The following is a 24,957-nucleotide window of genomic DNA, read 5'->3' as shown; positions in this document are numbered from 1 at the left end:
CCCCAGACCAATGACATCTCTCTGCCACCGATGCTGGATCAAGCGGTACGAGAACAAGATGGAGCAGCAAAAGCTCGCATGAAAGAACATGCCGACACCCGCCGGAAGGCGCAGCCCTCACATCTCGAGGTAGGCGACGTTGTGGCAGTACGCCAACCTTCAACACACAAGTATACCTCGGCATTTCGCGATGAACCGTTATTAGTCACTCAGAAGAAGGGCTCTATGGTGACGGCTCCAGGGGTCGAGGGATCAATCACAAGGAACTCCTCCCATTTCAAAGAGCTTCCACCGACTGGAGCTCGGCACCTGAGTGGCAGAGTTCAAGCCCCCCTCATCTATGAATCGGATGATCCGTATCAGGCTGACCAGTGGGACTCGACTGAGTCGGAACATGAAGAAGGGAATGCAGTGGAAGAGAGTGGGCCGTCACCAGGGCGAAAGCAAGCACGACCACAAAGGGCTCGGAACAGACCTCGGAGATGGATAGAGGAAATGGACTAGAAGCCCACCAGGCCGTCGCCTGTTGCGAAGAACCTGGTAACTGTTTAAAAAGGGAGGAGATGTCACGTTGACATCTCCGTGACGATGGGGGCGGGCGGAGGGAAGGCAAGGGAAGTGACGCATGGGGGGCGGGATCCGAGAGTTCGGGAGAAAGGGGAAAATAAAGCAGACGTTTGTTGAGAGCTCCGTGTCTGCCTTTTTATTCCTGCGACACAGCAGGCCTGCTGCGCGCAGGGGTCGCTACACCACCCACTCCCTGCTCATGCCCCGTGTGTCTCTCTCCCTCTCCCCCACCGCCGCTCATGCCCCGTGTGTCTCTCCCCTCCCACCCACCCCCCGCTCATGCCCCGTGTGTCTCTAGCCCTCACACCCACCGCCTGCTCATGCCCCGTGTGTCTCTCCCCTCCCACCCACCCCCCGCTCATGCCCCGTGTGTCTCTAGCCCTCCCACCCACCCCCCGCTCATGCCCCGTGTGTCTCTAGCCCTCCCTCCACCCCTGCTCATGCCCCGTGTGTCTCTCCCACTGTTACGCTCACCTGATTCCCACGGGGGCGTCGATCTGGACTGGCCCGCTGTTGCTTCCACCAGAGTAACACGTAGAGCCGAGATGACAGACTGGACAGACCCACTTAGCTTCGTTTGTTGGGCTCGTACGAATATCTTTCTGCAATGGAGAAAGGGAATTAACCTCCCGTAATCTGAGCGTTAACCCGCCTTCCCACTCCCCTTGTCTGCCCACAGAACACTCCTGAAGTCCCCTCTTAATCTCACCTGAAGATTTGGAAAGATGAGCTCTCCATCCTGCGTCGAGCGCAGGGGCACGTAGATGACCAGTTACTTCACTGGCGTGGAGGAATTGGTGAGTTCCAGTATTGACTCTAAAGTCCAATTGTTCGTAAGAGTTCAAAAGTCTGATCTTCACTCTGCTAGATTCCTTGCAGGTTGCAGATTTAAACCACTAGAAGAGTTCCAAGTGGCAATTGGTAAGATCCTGGTAAGTCTATTGTGGTTCTCCCCTTTGGGGCCGGGGTACAGCGATGATGCAGAATTAACTGCGCCGACCCGAAATGAGGTGAGTACCCCCCTGTGGTAAATCAGGTAAGTCTTTGGGGGTAGGTTGTATTGTCCTTGTTTTTTCCCCTTAGGGGCCGGGGTGCAGCGGAGATGCAGAATTGACTGTGCCGACCCGAGATGAGGTGAGTACCCCCCTGTGGTAATCAGGTAAGTCTTTGGGGTAGGTTGTATTGTCCTTGTTTTCCCCTTAGGGGCCGGGGTGCGGCGGTGATGCAGAATTGACTGCGCCGACCCGAGATTAGGTGAGTACCCCCCTGTGGTAATCAGGTAAGTCTGTGGGGGTGGTTTGTATTGCCCTTGCTCACCTATTTGTTCATGTCTCCCCAGGTGTTGAAGAATGGCTTGGAGATGCTGGGTTCGCGATGGAGTAAAGGAATGCAGCCCCGGATGGTGAGTTCAGCGCGGCGCTGCGAGGTGCGTGGCAATGCACCTGTGAAGGCTTCTCTCTTCCAGATCGACGATGTGCTGGATCAAGGATTCAGGTAAGGGTTTTGTTCTGACCTCTTCTCCTTCTCCTTTTCTTGTTCCAGGTGTTCCAGGGCTGAAGCGGGAGTGGCTGAAGACTGGAGCTGCTGAAGACACAGTGGCCCTCATTACGACCCTGGCGGAAATCGAAAAACGATGGCGGAAATGCAATACCGCCATCGAATAGCGCTCGGTGCGACTATGACCCGTCACCGCAAAGTACGAAGCCATTAGCGACACCGTAGTGAACGCCAACGCTAACTGCACCAAGCACGCGCGCGCGCGCCATGCCAAACCGCAAACACCACCATGGTGCAACGGTACGCCAATTCCGACCCTAGCGGACATGTACCTAACGCCATCAGGCACGGCGTAATGTACCATTCCGCCATGGCGAGAAGTACGGCATCGCGAATCAACCGTAAACGGCCCCACTGAGTGCCTGTACACTGCTCCCTGCCCACAAAGTACAACTCCCCGTAGGTGCAATGAAGCCACAATGCAACCATTGAAATGTACAAGTCACCCATGCATGCCAACGAACAAAAGAAACACAAGAGGGGCCAATGGGAGCTGCAGGGCACAGATGGCACGAATACAGAAGCCATCACAATGGACATGACCACAGTCCCCCACCAAGAAACGCACGCAAACACAGGCACCTGTGACCAGCAATATTCCGAAAACCACATCATTCCACCAGTCCACCTGGCTGACCGGCATCTGTTACACAAAACCCAATCCCCCGCCCCTGAGCATGACAACATTCAAACTGGCATATTGGCAGCCCCCATCCCTGACCTCACTGGGCTTCGTAGGCAAACGCGCACAGCACAGTACCACGCAACTAAACCCCGAAGCTGGAACCCAATGCAGATCTCCTCACAATACATCGCCCCCCAAATAGGCATATGCCACATCACTTGCAAAGAAAAACGCTACACGGGCCAAATCAGAATAGAAATTTTATGCACATCAAAATCACCAAGCCCATACAGCCATCAGGCCATGAACTCCAAAACACAAATCACCATTGTGGGCTGCTTCCGCAAGAAATGACCAGCCACTACCTGTGTGTCGCCCTGTTCCCCCATGGTACACAGAGCCACATTCACGTACGAAAAGGCAACATGGAAGCGCACAGAACCGCAGGGCCGTCCCAATGGGGAGGCACTAGTCCAGCTGAAAGGCCGAAATGTTGCTCCGAGCCACCAGTACTGCGTAAGGGCATGTGGCCCATTGGCGATCGTCCCATAAGATCGTAATGCTGCTCCACTGATTAACACGAAGCAGCAGGTGTCGGGAGTAAATTCCATCTGCAGGAGTGGCATACAGATGGCAGTGGCAAAAGGGGAGGAGATACCTGTCAACCAAAAGAAAAGAAAAAGAACAGAATGGCCATCAGAACTACATACCAACAACTCACTTCAATGATCACACGAAATCCACAGCCATATGCATGCTAGCCCACTCCAAAGGAACATCACCACCCCAAAACCACTTGCGACTCATAACCATCTATATCGAGGTGCAAACACCATCACAAACGAGTGTCTGAGGGCGCCTCGAGACAGGGAGGGCTCAACAAGGCCAGATGGACGATGGTCCCACTATGGCAGCCCTGCATCACATAGCGTAGGGGAGGCGGATAGATCCCAAGAAGCCCTGTACATGGCAAACTCTGTATCAAATCACCTGCCCATGCATCCATCCATCATTCCCTCATCCCGGGATCAAAATGCCTGAATAATTACTCACATAACATTAGAAACATCCATTGAGTCTGTGCGTTATGCAGCCTGCTAAATCCACAGTGCCCCAGCCCGTAATTCCAGTGTTGTGAAGTAACATGTATTTGGGAACGGACGGCCTCATCGCCCACGTAGCTATTGCGCATCCCAAACTATTCATATCAATCATTGCTCCCTCGCCATGGGCCCCGTCTCAAGGACATAGAACAATAGAACGTTACATTTGCAGTCAGACCTGTGGGCATCTCCTCGCCGCTAGCTGGAAACCGAAAGCGCCGCCCTTCGAATTCCTCATTTGCAACATCACGTCGAAAAGGCATCTGTGGCCGTTTGAAATCACTAATTATTCCATCGAGTGCGGCTGTGTGTGAAAATGGCAACTGCCTTCACCCACGAATGGGACGCCCCGCCCGTCGTTGCAACTCGGTACAGTGATGCATGAGGGCCCACCGTTACTCGAGTACTACGTCCCACTGACCCCTCACAAGTCTGTTCGCGACTGCACAGATAGTATGTGAAACAATGGGACCACAGCAGAATGAACATATCAACCAATCTTACACGGCCATCGGGTACAAATACATGATTGCAATAGCAAGATACAATTCCCCGAATTGCAGCGTTGTGCGCGGGACGTGCTCGGCCAAAGGGGAGAGCAGTTTGCACAGGTGGAATCAATCACCACAGGTGGAGGCCATACAGCCTGAAAACACATAAATTGCACAGCCAGTCTCCTCCCACAACCACACCGAAATGCTACCGGCAGGACTCGCGATGTTGGCCCTGGGGGACCTGATAGCACTGCAAGTGCTCCGACTCCAAGAAGTAGACGAACACCAACTACAACCAGCCGCACGGAGGAGACGCAGGAGGAGGAGGAGGCTAAGGCAGGGCCAGCAAGGCCCACCAGCACAGCCACTACCACCACGCAGGCAGCCCGCAATTCCACGCCTCCGAGCACATCCGTTCAACCTCACTGATGAGCAGATCCACACCCTCTACCGTCTGGACCGGGACACCATAGCCGCCATTGTGGACATGACACAGGCTGACCTTGTCAGCATGATAGATAGCCCAACCGCCATCACACCCCTACTGAAGGTGGTGTCTGTACTCCACTTCCTGGCCACAGGCACCTACCAGCACACAGTCGGACAGTTGCATGGCATTTCTCAGCCACTGTTCTCACGGACACTATTGCAAGTGCTCGATGCCCTCCTGAAGCACGCAGACGACTACATCTCTCTACCACGCTCGGAGCAGGAAATAACCAACACAAAAGTGGGATTCCATGCACTTGCCGGCATACCGGGTTGCATTGGTGCCATCGACTGCACCCATGTTGAATTGGTCGTCCCACATGCCATGGAGGCCCAGTACCGCAACCGAAAACAATTTCATTCCCTGAATGTACAGATGGTGTGTGACTCCAACAGGATCATTACACATTGTTGTGCCCGATTCCCTGGATCAACCCATGATTCTATGGTCTTGAGGAACTCTACAATACCACGCTACATGGAGCGACACGCAGGGAACAGATCCTGGCTACTCGGTGAGTCTCATTACATGCATGATGATGTGGGGTATGTGAATTGTCAATGACCTGCCAGGAAGGGGGGGGGGGTGTGCGTACGTATCAATGGCATTCCACATCATACGTTTCTCGTCCACATACAGGTGATGCTGGATATCCACTGAAGAGATGGCTCCTCACACCAGTCCGGAACCCACGGGACCAGCATGAGGAGGACTACAACCATGCCCACTCACGTACCCGTGTAGTCATTGAACAGGCATTCGGCCTACTGAAGACCCGTTTCCGCTGCCTCAGCAGGTCTGGCGGTGCACTCCTGTACCGCCATGAGAAGGTTGCAAAGATGGTGATGGCATGTGTCATGCTCCACAACATGTGCGTACGTAGAAATGTGCCCATGCCCCCTGACGCTGAACTGCAAGCACCTGATGATGGTCATGATGAGGGTGGGGATGTGGCAGCACCTCATGGAGTCTGCGAGGCACCGGAGGCCCGTGACATTCGTCAGCATCTCATTGATGTATGCTTCTAGCACTCACGCCTGGTGGCTGATACATGGACACGGGACTCGTGGCACTGCGTGTGTCTGGGACATGCACAATATGGACTGTACGCCTATGATGGCCTAGTACACAAAGATCAATGTCCACACTTCTCATTGGTTGATCGTGCACTTTTTATGGCATATGTGATATCATGTTGAACACCCTATCGACCCGCCACCCAAGTGAGCCCAACACACCCCCTCCACCCTCCTACCTCCCCCCCGAACACCAGTGTCCAAAGATGCTCATTGTCAGTGGGCTGTCGCTATTGCATGCCCCCTCTGCGGGTATCAGGGGCACCCCTGCCTGTGGAGCGCAGGTTCCTTCCAGATCTACGTTGGGGGCTGCCCTGGACGGAACTTGCAACGGATGATGTGTCTGCCTGCTCACGTCCATGCATGTCCCTAAGGGTTTGCGAGAGCTCAGTGAGCACACGGCGCACTGCGGCAAGTTCGGCACATACGTCTTTGGACGTCGCATGCAGTTCCCCCCTCAGGCTCTCGGTGCTTCTCTCAATTTGTGCCCTTAGCGTCTCTGTACCTCTCTCCATTTCTGCCCTAAGTGTCTCAGTTGATGTTTCTATGTCTGCCTTAGTGCCCCCACATTCATCGGCATGGTCCTTGAGGAGTGTGGCCAGTTGCTGCTGTTGTTCGATCAACTGGTCGAGGGACTGTTGCCTCTGCTGGGCCATGGCCATTTGCGGGGGTGTCACAGAGGGGCTGTTGTCCTCATGTTGCCTTGCCACAGGGCTTGTGGGGGATGGCCAGTCGTCGTCTTGTGGGTGCCCCTGCGTGGTATCCTCATGTTGTACGGGATGGGACAGACAGGGGGATTGGGACAGGTCATGGATGGATCTGACTTCGGCATCCCCGTTTTCTGTGTCCGAGCATGCTGCCATCAATGGGGTGTCACCTATGGTGCTGCTGCCACCAGAGGCAGTGCCTTCTGTGGCATCCATTGGGGGGACCTGTGGTGGTGGTGTTGTGGGCATGCTGGCTGCTGGGGTGCCTGTTGATGTTCCCTCCTCTGTGCTGCCACCTGATTTGTGCTGCTGCCGTGTCTTGATGCGTGCAGCTGAGGTGGAGGGTCTCTGGCCGTTGGTCTTGGCCCTCTTTGCAGGTGTGCTGGTAGGGGTGTCCTGTAGCTCGTCGTTTGGATCGGACCCTGTGGTGGAGTAAAGGAGGGCGAGGGTTATTGATGGGTCAGTGGGAATTGGAATGGCATTGTATCACATGCATTGGGGTGGTACCTGAGGGTGATTTGGGTCGGGGTCTTGGAGGTGCTTTGATTTGTGTGTGGAGTGAGGGTGCAGTTGTTTGGCAGCCTGCAGTTAGGGTGTGCCTGCTGCACGTGTAGTGCGTGTATTAGGGGTTTTTAATTATTTATGTATTTATTGTGGGTTTTGACGTGCGCTTTCAGGCCGATGTGTGTGGACGTTCTCCTGGACATGTGTTTCTGTTGCACTATGTGGACGCATGGTACTTCACATGGATGGACTGTGTGGATTTGGCATTGTTTTATCTGGCCCACCTACCTGAATCTTCGGATGTCTGCACTCCTTTCTCCATCCCTCCGACTCCCTCTATGCTCTCCATTCCGATGGTGGAGGCACAGATTTCTTCCCAGGGGGTCAACTTGATGGGTGATTCAGGACCTCCCCCGGTGGCTGTGGCAATGTTGCGGTTGGCAGAGAGTATGCTGCGGACGCGTATCCGCAGGTCGTCCCATCGCTTGCGGCATTGCTGTGGGGTGCGGGGTGCGGTCCCCACCGCACTTACCCGCTGTGCCACCAGAGCCCATATGGCCTTCTTGTTTGCAAGTGCCGTCCTGGTCATTTGCGTGGAGAAGACGACGGCAGCATTCTCCTGGAGGGTCTCTGTTAGCACGGTGAGTTCCTCACGGGAGAAGTGGACCTGCCGCTTGCGGTCGCACGCTTTCTTCGCTACTTTTCCCATTTTTCTTGGTTTCGCTAGGGTGGTTGACGGGTTGGGGTGTGTTTCAGGGTAGTGATTTTAGTGGTTGTGTGGTTTTAGTGTTTTTATAGGTGTACGCCGGGATGTTTCCCGTTCCGGGCCCATGTTTTAACTTCCGTTTCCGTATATTTCCGGGCACCGTACTTTCCGGTAGGCGCACACTGCGGTGACCGCTAAGAGGGGTGGCGTTATTGCACCTAGGGCGCCGTACGGCGGCGGTGTGGGCCGTTTTGGGGTCATTTCCGCCATCGCGGACTTTGCACTTCCGCCGTGGCGTGGTGCTCGTGCCCGATGGGTCGGAATGGGCCGCACTTTGCTCCTTCGTACAATGGCGGAAACGCTATTTACGCTGTGGCGCTCCGGTCAGTCGCTTTCCGCAAGGGTCGTAATGAGGGCCAGTGAGCGTTACGCTGCAGCAAGCAGAATAACGCGAAGCACGTGTGGCTGTCCGGGTGTGGCTTAAATAGCCTTGGAAGAAGTCCCAGGTAAGTATTCTTCCACAGCCCCACCCGAGAGGAAAGGAGTCCCTGAGGTAAAATAGTCCCTCTAAGCCTCATTTGGCTTGTGGCTTCGTGCAGCATGGTCTGCATCAGGTAGGTATGCAGCATGGCCTGCATCAGGTAAGTTTTCTGTAATGAGCCTGGCGCCCATGGCGCCAGGACTGACTTCATTCTTATGAGCCTGGCGCCATAGGCGCCAGGACTGTAGCCAAATAGCCCCTAACTGGGGTTTTTGGGCATGCTTCAAGTGGCATGATGCCTGCTTCTGGGGTTGCTGGGCCTGGTCTGGCTTTCCGGGGGCAGGCATCGTGACACCCAAACACCCCCCGCTCATGCCCCGTGTGTTTCTAGATCTCCCACCCACCCCCCGCTCATGCCCCGTGTGTCTCTAGCCCTCCCTCCGCCCCATGCTCATGCCCCGTGTGTCTCTCCCCCCCACCCCCTGCTCATGCCCCGTGTGTCTCTCCCCCCAACCCCTGCTCATGCCCCGTGTGTCTCTAGCCCTCCCGCCCACCCCCCGCTCATGCCCCGTGTGTCTCTAGCCCTCCCGCCCACCCCCCGCTCATGCCCTGTGTGTCTCTCCCCCCAACCCCCGCTCATGCCCCGTGTGTCTCTAGCCCTCCCACCCACCCCCCGCTCATGCCCCGTGTGTCTCTCTCCCTCCCCCCATCCCCGCTCATGCCCCGTGTGTCTCTCTCCCTCCCGCCCACCCCCGCTCATGCCCTGTGTGTCTCTCCCCCCACCCCCCGCTCATGCCCCGTGTGTCTCTAGCCCCACCCCCTGCTCATGCCCCGTGTGTCTCAAGCCATCCCACCCACCCCCCACTTATGCCCCGTGTGTCTCTCCCCTCCCACCCACCCCCCGCTCATGCCCCGTGTGTCTCTCCCCCCACCCCCTGCTCATGCCCCGTGTGTCTCAAGCCATCCCACCCACCCCCCGCTTATGCCCCGTGTGTCTCTCCCCTCCCAACCACCCCCTGCTCATGCCCCGTGTGTCTCTAGCCCTCCCTCCCACCCCCTGCTCATGCCCCGTGTGTCTCTCCCCTCCCACCCACCCCCCGCTCATTCCCCATGTGTCTCTCCCCTCCCACCCACCCCCCACTCATGCCCCGTGTGTCTCTCCCCTCCCACCCACCCCCTGCTCATGCCCCGTGTGTCTCTAGCTCTCCCGCCCACCCCCTGCTCATGCCCCGTGTGTCTCTAGCCCTCCCGCCAACCCCCCGCTCATGCCCCATGTGTCTCTATCCCTCCCACCCACCCCCTGCTCATGCCCTGTGTGTCTCTCCCCTCCCTCACCCCCTGCTCATGCCCCGTGTGTCTCTATCCCTCCCACCCACGTCCCGCTCATGCCCCGTGTGTCTCTATCCCTCCCACCCACCCCCCGCTCATGCCCCGTGTGTCTGTTTCCCTCCCACCCACCCCTGCTCATGCCCCTTGTGTCTCTATCCCTCCCCCCCGACCCCCTGCTCATGCCCCGTGTGTCTCTAGCCCTCCCACCCACCCCCCGCTCATGCCCTGTGTGTCTATCCCCTCCCGTCCACCCCCCGCTCATGCCCCGTGTGTCTCTCCCCCTCCCCCGCACCCCCCCGCTCATGCCCCGTGTGTCTCTATCCCCTCCCGCCCACCCCCCGCTCATGCCCCGTGTGTCTCTCTGCTGTTGCCCCCCACCTCCCGCTCATGCCCCGTGTCTCCCTGCTGTTGCCCCCCACCCCCTGCTCATGCGCTGTCTCTCTCTCCTGTTACCCCCCACCCCCCTCTCATGCCCCGTGTCTCTCTCCTGTTACCCCCCACCCCCCTCTCATACCCCGTGTCTCTCTCCTGTTACCCCCACCGCCTCTCATGCCCCGTGTCTCTCTCCTGTTGCCCCCCACCCCCGATCATGCCCCGTGTCTCCCTGCTGTTTCCCCCCACCCCCCTCTCATGCCCTGTGTCTCTCTCCTGTTGCCCCCACCCTCCAGTCATGCCCCGTGTCTCCCTGCTGTTGCCCCCCGCTCATGCCCCGTGTCTTTCTCCTGTTACCCCCACCCCCCCGGTCATGCCCTGTGTCTCCCTGGTGTTGCCCCCCACCCCCCTCTCATGCCCCGTGTCTCTCTCCTGTTACCCCCCACCCCCTCTCATGACCCGTGTCTTCCTCGTGTTCCCCCCACCCCCGCTCATGCCCCGTGTCTCCCTGCTGTTGCCCCCCACCGCCCGCTCATGCCCCGTGTCTCTCTCCTGTCCCCCCCCCAACCCCCGCTCATGCCCTGTTGTGTTCTCTTTATACACCCCGCCTTCCTTTTCCATGGTGGCCATCTTGGTAAAAGATTTTCCTTCCTGCACGGGGATGCCGCAGGCGTCCCGGTTTGAGAAGAAAAATCTTTTTTTTACCACCTGGGGTTCCCACTTTGAGGACCTAAGATGCTAGTGGTCTTCATCTATTGAAAAGGATGTTATGGTGACGTTGCACTAATAAAAACCTATGAAATGCAGTAAAAAAGAATTGTGTTACAGGGACGTTATGGTTAAGTTGCACTAATAAAAACCTATGAAATTCAATGAAAAAACTTTGTTAAAGGGACGTTATGGTTAAGTTGCGCTACTAAAAACCTATGAAATTCAGTGAAAAAACTTTGTTAAAGGGACGTTATGGTTCCAAGTAAAACCGAAAAACCCTTGAAATTCGCCAGTTATGGTAAGCTAAGCAACCATAACTCGCGCCACCACCGTGCACTGCTAAGACTAACACCCACGACATCAAAGATGACATCACAAATGTCATTGATGACATCACTAATGACATCACATGTCTGGCTCACTCTTTTTTCTTTTGCTGACATATCTAGGCCACATGGTTTTCTTCAGTAACAGTCAGAAACAAAAAAATGTATTTTATTTGTAGACGTATCCTTCAAGTAGGTTCTTACAGTAATTCCCTTAGAGTCCAGTCACATCATATGAAACATATACATAGGGGAAGACACAAGCTTGAAAGATAGCAATCCTTTTTGTGCATAAAGATAATCAATAGACTTATCAGCACTTTCTGAACTACAGAACACAAAGTAAATGCAAATATCAGAAGTTAACATATGTACACAGGAGGGAGGGAGCTTCAAGACACTGAATGGGTAAGGACAGTTGGGCAGAGGTTAAATTAGCGGCTGTTTTCCTTGATCCAATGAATGTAATTGAGCCTGAAGTGTGGGTACGTCTGGACTGCCCTTAAGGAAGGGGGAAGGGAGTTCCAGTGTTGGACAGCTTTCACCGGGAAGCTATTACCTCCAGTTTTGAAATGTTTGAATCTGGGCACTGTGAGGAGGTTGGATTTTGTGGTTCTTGTAGGTCGGTTGGGGGAGTATCTCTTGAATCTGTTTATGAGGTAGCGTGGGGCAGCGTTATTGAGGCATTTGTCTGTAAGTGATGCTACTTTAAGCGAGATTTTGTCTTTTGTGGTGAGCCAGTTGTTGGCTTTCCTTATGTCAGAGATATGTTCTTTTTTGGGAATGCTCATTGCTGCTCTAAGAGCGTTATTTGTAAAATCTGGATTTTGTTTGTGATATATTTGTTAGCTCTTAGGTATAGTGCATTACAATAATCCAGTTTTGACAAAATTAGTGCTCTGGCTAGGGTGGTGCAGCTATTGGTGGAGAGGAAGGTTTTGGCCGCTCTAATTAATTTACATGTGTAGGCTGTAGAGGAGGTCATGGAGCTGACCTGTTTGTTGAAGGAGAGGCTGGCGTCTATGTAAAAACCTATATTTTTGACTTTTTTGGCTACATTGATGGTATTTCCATCTATAATTAAACTTGTGTAGTTGTGACCCAGTTTGTTGATATTGAGGGCGGTGCCAAGGATGATGAGCTCAGTCTTGTCATCATTCAGGCATAGACCATGAGAGGCCATCCATGCCTGGATGATGAGGTACACCCTATTCACCAAGGCCAAATTCTTGTCGTAATCTCCCGTCAACGGTATGAGGATCTGGGTATCATCAGCATAGTTGGTGTAGGTGATACCAAGACCATCAAGATCATTGAAAAGGGGCTTTGTGAAAATGTTGTACAGAGTGGGGGGAAACACAAGATCCCTGGGGCACCCCCCAGGTGATAGGGATAGGGTCAGCAGATGCTGAGGTGGAAAAAACACACATTGTCATGTTGTTTAGGAAGGATTGTATCCAGCCTATCGCTTCTTGCAAGAAATGGGCTGCCGAATCTAGGTGGTTGCAGAGTATTTTATGGTCTACTAAATCAAACGCTGCTGATGAATCAAGGAGTAGTAATAGAGCAGCTTTACCATTGTCCCTGAGAGTGTCGATTTGTGCCTTGAGGTCGATCAGTGCTGTTTCAGTCCCATGTTGTGGTCTGAAGCCAGACTGACGGACTCGGAGGAGGTGGTTTTGTTCTAGGTATTGCTGAATTTGAAGGTAAGCTACCTTGTCTAAGATAGATTTTAAGAAGACAGGGGACAGTGGTGATGGGTCTGTAGTTGGTGGGTATGGAAGGGTCCAGAGATTGTTTTTTGAGTAGAGGGAGAACCCAGCACTCTTTGAGGTTGCTGGGAATAGTTCCCATGGAGAACGAGGAGTTGATAAGCTTCGAAATGAAAGGTGAAAGGTGGAGGGTGAACCTAAGCATTTCATATGAGTACATAGGAATTTCCTGGGAATACCTGCCATGTGATATGAGCAACTGGCCAGTTGAAGCAGTCTTGCCATATGATGGGAGAACGTGCACACTTAATGACAATTCCTGGCATAGGACGTGAGTACCCAGACATTTGATGGGAATATCTGATGAATGGTATAAGTAGCTCAGCATTTGCTGGTAAGTGTGAATACTTGGTGAATAATAATAGCACCTTACCATACAATGCCAACACTTGTTATGTGAGGAGAGTACCTGACCATCTGATGGCAATACTTGTCATATCATGAGTATACCTGGCATTTTGACATGTAAGTCCACTGCAAAGTTTGCATAAGAAGGAGGAACTGTGTGAAATCCATGTTCCAGAAATCCATTGGTAGTGGGTGGAGTCCTCCAGGCACATCAGAAGCAGAGCACATGTTCCATAGGCAAGATAGTCATGGCATGGGGAGAGGAGGAGCCGAGGATCAGCTCGGTAGCAGACTGGGAGTTGTGGGTGCAGGTATGAGGGGGTTTCAGGTGGAACTCCACCCTTCAGAGGCACAGGAGGAAGAGGTTGGTGGGGAAGGGGGAATGAAAGATGGGCGGTTAGGCAGGGACCCACAACTTCAAAGCAATAGTCTAACAAAGCAGGAGAATAACAGGCCGATGGGGAGGAAATGTTGTAAAAATTGTGATGCAATTTCTGCAATAGGTTCCGAGAGAAACACATGGAACCCCCTGTGATTGGATGTTAATATTTGGTACGAGTGTGAATGCATTCCAAAGTTAATGATGGTTAAACACAGCGGCTCCATATCAATACCTTGCAATGGTGTAATTTGAGATTAGACCTGGCAAATGTATCATGTCAATGTGAAAGCAAGACCCAGAGTGTGTATGGATAGCTTGAAATATGATGACCAAACATGGAATATGTTCTGACGACAAGAGCACTTGAGGTTTTGGATCCAATATATGACACTGGTGTCAAAACACTGAGTTTGAAGTCTGTTTATCCAGCGTTTGCTTCCTGTATTTGGCAATAGAGTGAGCAACTGAAGTTTTGATGACAATGATGATGAACATATCTAACAATGGTGTCAGGATCTGGGCATTTCATGTCATTACCTGGTCAATGTTGTACACACCTGGACATTTAATGGTATTGTCTGGATAATGACTTGAGTAACCAGGCGAAATGTTGCCACTACCCAATAAACTGTGTCAGTACCTGAGCAAATGATGTCAATGCCTGGTAAATGATGGTGGTATTTGGGTAAACGAAGGAAAATTATGTGATAAATGTGTCTGGTAAAAGGATTTGAAACAATGGTGCGAGAACATGTTTTTTGCAATACCTGGCCATTCTGTGTGTACCAGCATTTGATGGCAAACTCTAGCAAGAGTGTGAGTACCTGGACATTTGAAAGAAATACCTGGCAACAATGTGATTAGCTAAGCTTGTGTTGGTAATTATTGATGATGGTGTGTGGGGGCATTTGAGGGAAATACCTGGCACATGTGTGCTTACCCATGCGTTTTCACAAAATGCCTGGTGTGGTTAAGTCACCGCTGACGGAAGCTGGAATCAGTCTGCATCCCAAACCCACTATTTGACTAGTGCCACATTTTCTGAGCTTGGCTCTCTACAGGTTCAAATGCGTGAACTGTCAGATTAGAAAGGTAAAACAGTCTCTTTTCATCCACCTGGTTTTTCTAGAAGGGGACCCCATCTGCAGGTTACTGGTAAGACAGCTAAAAGTGCTACATTGTAACCACCACAGCAAAGAGTTTCTTTTATTTTGGTAAAGGTACAAATCTGGCGGTCAGTAGAGCTATACAGTTCAGATATGACGTGTCCAGTCTATAAACAGATACATTTTGGGATGGACACAATCTGTATATTGGAAGGTGACACTCCTCTGAAAGTCTTCAAAATATGTTTCTCAAAGGTGGTGTTCCTGTTGGTGTGCAAGAAAAACTGGATGAAAAACTATTCATAGCAAGACCACATCACATGTTCTTTTAAATGGACTTACCCAGCAGCAGCAACAAAGAGAAGGTCCCTCGTCGCATGGCGAACTTCGTCCTTGTTTGCACTTTGAATCTCGTTTTCCTTTGGGCATCAGCTCTGACTAGGAATCTTATATCTGTGAACACGCTGACAAACAAAGAAAGCGTCTGCAGTTAGGAGATCGAAGGGCTACTTCATCATCAACATATCTAGTTTCACTGCATCTTAGTACAGTAGACCTTCTTCTACTTAAGATTTTGTGGCAGCGACTTCCGTTCAGAGGAATAACGATGTGAGCCCGCCAGTGCTTAATTCGTGGGGGTGTTTGCCAGGGCTCAGCCCTGGCACTTATTTCTAAGACTTGGAACTTATTTTCTCAGACTCAGTTTAATTATGATGTGGTGTTTTGGCAACTTTATCATTGTAACTGCCAGTCACATAATAAACACCTATAGAATCAGAGCAAAATGTAAATGGCGATTGTGTTTAAAGACACACTTAAACATTTGTCTCATGTCAAGAATCAAGAAGTGTATTAGTTTACGTGTGTGTTGATTGGTATTTGTAAATCATCCGTCAAGCGCAATAAACTGGTGGGAGTTTCAGCTTTAACCACACATATGTTGATAGCATCGGGAGCAGCCATGGGTGGTAGCAACAGTGGGCAGGGAGCTGCCCATCCTGACGTGTTATAGCCATGTTGGAAAATGTTTGAGGTCTAACACTTACTATTTTACAAATGAGGCACTGCAGCTCACTACAGTAAACCTGAAAATGCTAACATCTTAGCTGGGCCATCTCTTAACATGACCCCCCCTTTCACAGGGTATAACATATCCATGCCATGGTTACATACTACCTTATAATCAAAAGGACAACTGGTGTATATTTTGGAAACACAAGATCACATTTATTAGAGTTATACAACAATTTGGGGGTGCGGTCCCAGCTGCATAAGTAAAGCCACATCTCCTTAGACTTCTAAGATAGGCCATTGGTTTGTCAGGCTTGTCATCATTCATAGTTCCCAGCGACACGTGTCACTTATGGTTTGCAGAGTAGTGGACGTCCACTTCTGATTAACTGCCAAGCAGTAATTTCCTGCAACCACGGAATCTTGTTGACGAGGAGTCTTAACTGTCCATAAGGCTCTCAGTGCCCGTTGTCTGAATTTGGCTCGAGTTCGGCCATCGGGAACCACCCAGGACTGAAACCACAGTGTCAAACTCTTCCCCGGCTAGCACCGCCCCGTAACTCAACCTACTCATTCCAATTCCAGCATTTTGCTCATTCCAACTTGCCTAAAGGAGACAGAGGGTGGGACTTCAGGTGGGAAATTGCAACAAAGTGAAAGCCCCCCGGCAGCCCGCCACCTTATAACTGCTCCCCGTAGCTCAAGTCGGAAGTGGCTGGGCCTGGGGGCACCCCTTCCACCTCTGAGGGAAAAGCAGAGGTGTTAGATTACCCCCTTTGTGCAGTGGTCGAAGTGTACGGAAAGAAGTAGTGGAACTATATCTCCTAGTGGCCTAAAAACCCCATCACCACGCCCCCTCCAACGCACAATACAAACCCCCAAACACATGCGCCTGCTGTTTAAGGAAACGTTCAATGCAGTGCACTGAAGGTGCAAGTTTCAACTTCTTCCTACACTTTTATTGTAAAGCGAAACCATTCCGGAACGGTTTCTTTTTAAAATAAAAGTATATGAGCTGTAAAAGGTCATTAAAAAAAGTAGAGGAGAACCGCTCCCAAGTGCTCCCGGCCACTTCGACCACTGCCTTTGGAGGGGGGGCAGAAGGGCGGTCCGCTATGCAGACAGTCCCTCTAGATTATTGGTGTCCTAGAACTTTGTGAACATTTATCATCTGTATGTCTTTGCTTTAATGAAAAAAAATTGCTGTTGATACAAATGATACAATACAATTCCAGGCCTCAATGAACTAGGTCAATAGATAATCAGTTGGTCCTCTGAGTTCTATGGGAAACTTTAAACCTTCACAAGAAGTGTTAAAGAGCAGTGCAGGAGTCCCTAAAGTATTTATAGAGGCAGGAAAGTGTCCAGGACATTACGGGCCTGATTTGCAAAAATGTTTTCAATGGGACTTTCTCCCGTGTTAAAACATTTTGAATAGCATGCCCTAAAAAGGCTTCTATGCCTTTATCAAGCCAGGATAACGTTTATCAGATGCTGTGCATCATGACTGAAGAAAAAACAAGTTGCAGAATAGGGAAGGTCTTGTCTCATAGTTGGAGTCTACCCGGTCATGTTGAAAGGAGTCATTGGCCTGCGCCTCAGCAATGCCACATTTCTGGTTAGGCATGTGGGACTGGAATCTCATCTTTTAAACAGATCGCTATTTACCAATGTTTTAGGGGAGAGTTCAAGTGCTTTTCGCATTCGACGGTGAACATGCCTGAGAATTTTTGTCTTATTTTGTAAACTCCTTGAGCGGAGATGCGGGTCTATTGTTTGTCATCCTTTAGCATTGCATAATGACGTGCGTGATAAGGTGTGGGACGTAGCATCTTCACATTACACAGAAGCCACATGCCCTGTTGTTGGTGTGTGCCTTTACATCTTGAAAGTACAGTTGCGTTGAGATCAGTTACCTTGTCCTACACTACCCAAGCTGTAAGCATCACTGCTGATACTACCCAATAGAGGTATATCTTAAGCACTGAAATGAACACAGTTCAGCTGGGAAGTGCCATTATCTCCTAGTCCTTCTGCTTCATCCCAGCCTTCAACATATAAGACATCTTTCCCCTGAGACAAACAATCCCTTTTTTTGTCAACCAATCAAACTCCCTACTGGTAAGCGCAACCCCTTTCCTTCAGCTGGGTCGGTACAAAGGCACCGCTTTTTCAGAATTCATCTTGTTTTTTCTGTCTCTCGATGGGGAACCCCCGCAAGGTAAGTAGATGTATTGCTCTTGCTTTTTTCTTTCCCCCATTTCCGCACACCCCAGGAGCCCTGCTCCAGATAAGGAGAATGGACTTGTGTGATTCTGGTGGCCCATCTCTGGCTGAGAAAGCTGGATACACTGGTTGCAGGATGGTTAAGACTGGAGAGGGAGGAACCATCTCTGGGGCTGGCACTGACTATTCATGCAGCATCCACCTACAGCCTATACTAGATATTGCTGTTTTTTCCCTTCCCTCTTTGTTCATTAGGGCTGACCTTGATCCCCTTACCTGTAACCGTGCCAAGGTGCTAGAGTTTAAACAGTAGGGGTCTGAGTTGGATTAGGCATCCTACACTCTGAGAGTTCATAAGGTGATTTTGTGTGTCCTAGGTCCCTGCATGCCCATTAAAGAGTTAGCATCCTGGCTCTTTGGGGACATAGAAATTGTCCATTTCCGTCTTCGGTCTCCCTTTCCCATGTGGGATCTTCTCCTGGTTTTTAAGGCTTTGTCTGCTACTTTCTTTAAACCTTTGAAGGACCTGCCTCTTAACCTTCTGTCCTACAAATGTCTCTTCCTGGTAGCCATGGCATCGGCCCACAGGCTGGGTTATGTAGGAGCTTTAATTTCTTCTGAACCTTACCTACGGCTCATCCAAGAAGGTCTTGTGCTTTGTTCTTCTCCTCTCTTTAGGCTCGTCTCTCGGACTTTCATATTCATGAACATCTAGTCCTTTTGACTATAACTGGGTCCACTAGGTCTTCTTCTCCTCTTTCCACTCGCTGGATGTTAGAAGGGTGGTGCGATCTTACCTGGATTGAACGGCCGGCACCAGATGTCATCTTTTGCCCGGAGAGGGCTGGACATAAGGCTACGCCCACAACTGCAAGCAGATGGATCGGGACGGTCATTAGAATATCTTATGCATAGTCTGGACTGCCTCCCCCTGCAGCAGTTCAAGGTCATTCCACCTGTACCATGTTTGCATCCTGGGCAGCGTTCGATGGTGTCCCGGATAGGTACATTGGCAGTGCCAATACCTGGGTGATTCCTGAGATATTTATCAATCACTGGATGTTTCACGTGGGGCCATCTCATCAATCCTTCAGCTCAGCACCCCTGCAACGTATCAATAACTAAGTCTCACAATAAAGTGTACTGGTGTATGCACTGCATTCAGGCCCGTTTCTTGGCCCGGGCGAAGCGGGCAGCTGCCCGGGGCGCAATTGCCCCGGTCCTGGAGAGGATGAAATCCACCAGTTTGTGAGGCGGCGCGATTGCCGTGTGCATAACCCCGGCATCCGTCCATTCATTACCAACACATACCGATAGCTCATTCCCTTTCCCCCAGAAAAGCGTAGAATGAGACCTGTTTGTTTGTTGGCATAAAAAGGCCGCAGATTTATTCCACAATAACACAAAGCCAAACTGCACACATTTGTGGAAAAATTGTTCGCAAGATGCAGCGACTGCTCTGTGTCCAAAAGAACCTGGTTCCCCCTTTCCTTCCCCAAGAGTCCAGAAATAGGCCCAACTCTCCCAACCTTTGCGTCCGAGCCTCTCCTGCCCCTGCAGGCGCTCCTGGGTGGGGAGAGTGCCGTTTCCTTGGGGGAAGATGAGCCGTAGTTGTTCCTGCCAGGCGCCCCTGCCGCTTAGGCCCCCAAGGGGAGCTGGCTCTAAGAAGAGCGAAGACTCTTCCTGCTTTCTCCTGGCTCCTCCGGAGTCTGTCTCCTGTGTTTGTCCGGCCAAACACTGCCACACCGCCTTGTCGTCCTGCGACGCCGACGACCAGGTGCCTCTGCTTGTTCTGTTCGTAGGGTTGGTGGGTGGGAAAAAGAAACCTCCTTCTGGTGTGCAACGAGCGGGTGTCCCACGGCTGCAGCTTTCTTTAAACCTTTGAAGGACCTGCCTCTTAACCTTCTGTCCTACAAATGTCTCTTCCTGGTAGCCATGGCATCGACCCACAGGCTGGGTTATGTAGGAGCTTTAATTTCTTCTGAACCTTACCTACGGCTCATCCAAGAAGGTCTTGTGCTTTGCTCTTCTCCTCTCTTTAGGCTCGTCTCTCGGACTTTCATATTCATGAACATCTAGTCCTTTTGACTATAACTGGGTCCACTAGGTCTTCTTCTCCTCTTTCCACTCGCTGGATGTTAGAAGGGTGGTGAGATCTTACCTGGATTGAACGGCCAGCACCAGATGTCATCTTTTGCCCGGAGAGGGCTGGGCATAAGGCTACGCCCACAACTGCAAGCAGATAGATCGGGACGGTCATTAGAATATCTTATGCATAGTCTGGACTGCCTCCCCCTGCAGCAGTTCAAGGTCATTCCACCTGTACCATGTTTGCTTCCTGGGCAGCGTTCAATGGTGTCCCGGATAGGTACATTGGCAGTGCCAATACCTGGGTGATTCCTGAGATATTTATCAATCACTGGATTTTTCACGTGGGGCCATCTCATCAATCCTTCAGCTCAGCACCCCGGCAACGTATCAATAACTAAGTCTCACAATAAAGTGTACTGGTGTATGCAGTGCATTCAGGCCCGTTTCTTGGCCCGGGCGAAGCGGGCAGTTGCCCGGGGCGCAATTGCCCCGGTCCCTGGAGGGGATGAAATCCACCAGTTTGTGGGGCGGCGTGATTGCCGTGTGCATAACACCGGCATCCGTCCATTCATTACCAACACATACCGATAGCTCATTCCCTTTCCCCCAGAAAAGCGTAGAATGAGACCTGTTTGGTTGTTGGCATAAAAAGGCCGCAGATTTATTCCACAATAACACAAAGCCAAACTGCACACATTTGTGGAAAAATTGTTCGCAAGATGCGGCGACTGCTCCGTGTCCAAAAGAACCTGGTTCCCCCTTTCCTTCCCCAAGAGTCCAGAAATAGGCCCAACTCTCCCAACCTTTGCGTCCGAGCCTCTCCTGCCCCTGCAGGCACTCCTGGGTGGGGAGAGTGCCGTTTCCTTGGGGGAAGATGAGCCGTAGTTGTTCCTCCCAGGCGCCCCTGCCGCTTAGGCTCCCAAGGGGCGCTGGGTCTAAGAAGAGTGAAGACTCTTCCTGCTTTCTCCTGGCTCCTTCGGAGTCTGTCTCCTGTGTTTGTCCGGCCAAACACTGCCACACCGCCCTGTCGTCCTGCGACGCTGACGACCAGGTGCCTCTGCTTGTTCTGTTCGTAGGGTTGGTGGGTGGGAAAACGAAACCTCCTTCTGGTGTGCAATGAGCGTGTGTCCCACGGCTGCAGCTGGATGCTCCCTTCCGTGCTGACCCCGCTCGTTATAAAGGGAAATCCCCTCCCCTTTCTTTTGTTTGCCCTTCGCGGGCTTTTCCCCAGTTCTGCCGCGCTTTCCTTTTCGCGGGCTTTCCTTCCTTTTGCCGCCTTTGCCACCAGCGCCTCCCCTTCCTTCCAGTGGGGGAGGCCAAAGTAAGCACACTGCCTGGGTTATCGGGGGTGCCTCCTCCATTTTGCTGTGCCTTGTGTTCGTCGTCACTTGCATAACCCGGGCATCCGTCCATTCGTAACCAACACATACCCATAGCTCATTCCCTTTTCCCCAGAAAAGCATAGAATGAGACCGGTTTGTTTGTTGGCATAAAAAGGCCGCAGATTTATTCCACAATAACACAAAACCAAACTGCACACATTTGTGGAAAAATTGTTCGCAAGATGCGGCGACTGCTCCGTGTCCAAAAGAACCTGCTTCCCCCTTTCCTTCCCCAAGAGTCCAGAAATAGGCCCAACTCTCCCAACCTTTGCGTCCGAGCCTCTCCTGCAGGCGCTCCTGGGCGGGGAGAGTGCCATTTCCTTGGGAGAAGATGAGCCGTAGTTGTTCCTCCCAGGCTCCCCTGCCGCTTAGGCTCCCAAGGGGATCTGGGTCTGAGAAGAGCAAAGACCCTTCCTGCTTTCTCCTGGCTCCTCCGGAGTCTGTCTCCTGTGTTTGTCCACCCAAACACTGCCACACCACGTGTGGGTTACCGACCACCGTGGCTCCCCCTTTGCTCCTCCTCTTACATTTCCAAGATTTGTGTGCAAATATTCCAGAAAAACAAGTCCATACCTAATGGTGATAGGTGTACCCCATCTTTTAGGAAGTATTCTGGAGATTTCAAATTAATCAGACCGTGTCTGATCTGCCCAAAACCTTTGCCCTTCCAGAACTTCGACATTGCACAGTTTAGCTTGCGGCTGGACTTCTCTACTGCTGCGTGCTTATCCGCGCCTCTCCATTCTAGCCTTGGAATGATCTCTGACCAAACTATCTCTGTTTCCCCCAGTTGTCCTGCCAGCTCCTGTAACGAGAACATCATCATGAGAGCCCCCCTCCCTAAACTTGTCAAATTATTCCCCCCCAAGTGAATGATCAAAATGTCAGGTTTTTGCTTAGTGATCAACAATTTGCGCACATGCCCCTGTAGTTGCGCCCATTTCATACCTGGCACCCCGTGCCACCCAATCCTGAACTCGCCCGCCGTCAGCTTTTCCTGTTCCGCTGTCCAGCTCGCCCCTGCCCTAGACACAAATGAGTGTCCTATTACCCATACAGGTATCTTCTTCCTTCGGGCTGGTGCTAATGGGAGAAAGAAGGAGACATGTCAACCTTACATTTTTTCAGGCCTAATATATCTCTTAAAACAACCAGATTTCCATCTCCTGATTTGCCTGATTGCCACTTCCCCCATCCCCACAGCTGCGGCCGATGTAGATCACTCATTCCCCCCAGTTTAGAATAATGGGCGATAGCTGCCAGGTGATGTGCCATCCATGGCCTGGTTTTTCCTTCATGCCACCCCCATCCCACAAAGGCCCTCACTGGCCTCTCCTGTTGGTTTTCTCCCAGCACTTTGTGTTTGAATTTCAGGTACCGCGCCCAGCATGCCTGATACCTCTTCGTCGTACCTGGTGCCAGTGCCGTCTGAATCAGGGAACTCAGACTCCCCCAATCATGTCCCACCACTGTGTTTCGAACGGTGTCATCACTTTTTCTGCTCCCGGACAACACTCTCGAAATTTCTCCCACTGTAAATGAGAGAGAGCATCAGCAGCTGTGTTCTGAACCCCTGGAATGTGTCTAGCTCGCACCTCAATGTTCCATTTTAGCATACATCTATGAAGGTCCCTTAACAACCGTAAAACCCTAGAGCCGCTGGCAGATCCTTGATTAATTATCTGAACCACTGCTAGATTGTCTGACCAGAGCATGACTTTGCTGTCCTTCAGCTGCTCCCCCCACAGTTTGAACGCCACCACGATGGGAAAGAGTTCCAACAGCGTGATGTCCCTGGTGACCCCTTGGCAATGCCATTCCTTTGGCCATGCCATGCCGCACCACTTCTTGTCAAGGATTGCCCCAAACCCCAGAGCCCTTGATGAGTCTGTGAACAACTTACGCCTGTCCTTGCTGTTGCTTTCAGTTCTCCACATTCGCACCCCATTGAAGCTGTCTAGAAACGTGTCCCACATGGCCAAGTCCTCCCGAACCCAACCTGACATGTTGACCTGCATGCTGTAGCCCTACCATTGGCATTCTTGTTTTACTGTGAACTCTAAAAAGGTGCTAGACGCTTCAAAATAGACACATGAAATGGCACACCCCATCAGTCAACATTTGTCATAATAATATAGCTCTTGTACCTTAAAACCCAACAAATGCTGACTTTCTTTATGAATGGGTAATAACCGGAATGCTGACTCGATGTCCGCCTTTCCCATGAGAGCTCCTCTTCCAGCTGCTCTCACCATTTCTACTGCATCATCAAAGGATGCATAATGTACTCTGCACCTGTCTTCGCCAATCCCATCATTGACTGACTCCCCATCTGGAAATGATAGGTGATGTATCAGCCGGTATTGCCCTTTCTCTTTTTTAGGGACCAGCCCTAATGGCGATGTTACCAGATTAGGCATTGGGGATTGCGTGAAAGGACCCGCCACCCGGCCTAAGTCCACCTCTTTGGCTACCTTCCGAGCCACCACCTCTGGCATCCCCAAGGCTGACCACAGGTTGCGCGCCTCGGTGCCCTTTTTCCTTTCCGCACATGGGATCCTGAACCCCCACCTGAAGCCTTCCCACAACAACCTAGCATCTTCAATGTTATGATACGTATTCAACCACAGAGTCATTGCTTGCAAGTTGACCGGGGTTGGCAGCCCACCTTTAATCAAATCATTACTCATTCTTTCTGGAGTAAACTTTGACAGCATGTTATTAACTTCATTCTTTTTTAACCTTGCTTTTCTCTTTTGGGCTGACCCTGCGTCTCCCTTCTCTGGCCGAGGAGCCGCGCTCCTTGTTATTCCCTCCCCGCGGGTGTTTGAATCGGCAAGTTCTGCCAAATGGGCAACCTTCCTCCGAATTGACCCTCCAGCATTCTGCTTGCTCCCCCTGCTAGCTGGTTCTGCTGTTCCAAGAGGAGTGCCCGCGAAAGGACGCCCTCCCCCGCCGGGTGTAACCACTCCTGCCCCTCCATACCTGGGGCTTCTCTACTGTGGTTTTTCCACCTCCTTCACCTGTGAGCACCAGTTTATCCAAAACCCCGCCCACATCCATTTCATCCCAGGATAAGGCTGGCCACACCTGCATTTTTAAGCGGAATGCCTGATCATACTGTATCCAACCTTCGCCCCCCCCCGTTTTAGATAAATATCATGGATGTAATGGCCATATGACAGCATTGCTGAAGCATCCTGCGGGTATTTCTCTATCATTATTGAAGTATATACCAAGAAAGCCTTTATCCAATTATGAATGGATGCCTCAGTCTTGGGTGTCTCCTTATCCCTTTTCTCCTTCTCCTTCTCAGATAATTCTTTTAACCGTTACCCAGTGGCTCCATTCCCACAAAATCCAGGATTTCTATGAACTCCTTCCTCCATACCCTCTCCTTGACTGTCATTGGTATATGCCATGACAAGGAATTAACTGACACCCTAACCAGGGCAAACCCCGGCATTGTCCTTCCATACTGTGTCATAGTACCCCATACTCCATCCTGTCCCGCATTGGTAACCTGAGGTACTCCCGTGTTGGCTACCCCCTTCCCCCACCATGTGGGTGGCTGAGCTGCCCCTCCCGTAG

At 51.5% G+C, this 24,957-nt stretch overlaps 1 protein-coding gene across 3 annotated transcripts in view; it reads right to left on the bottom strand.

Moving 5' to 3' along the window:
• Positions 1 to 24,957, bottom strand: part of LOC138582145 (alpha-tectorin-like) — a 402,447-nt gene that overhangs the window by 372,100 nt on the left and 5,390 nt on the right. For 2 of the 3 annotated variants that reach the window (XM_069653169.1, XM_069653171.1), the window contains exon 2: positions 14,999 to 15,120. In XM_069653169.1, the coding sequence (XP_069509270.1) occupies positions 14,999 to 15,035 (37 nt within the window). In that variant the 5' untranslated portion in view covers positions 15,036 to 15,120. The remainder of the gene's footprint in view (positions 1 to 14,998; positions 15,121 to 24,957) is intronic. The other variant, XM_069653170.1, reaches the window with a different exon arrangement.

This window comes from Ambystoma mexicanum, chromosome 3q (assembly GCF_040938575.1).
Source record: "Ambystoma mexicanum isolate Mex_15411 chromosome 3q, UKY_AmexF1_1, whole genome shotgun sequence".
Lineage (NCBI taxonomy): Eukaryota > Metazoa > Chordata > Amphibia > Caudata > Ambystomatidae > Ambystoma > Ambystoma mexicanum.
Note: the sequence above shows the minus strand (reverse complement) of the source record. Positions and strands in the feature narration are given on the sequence as shown.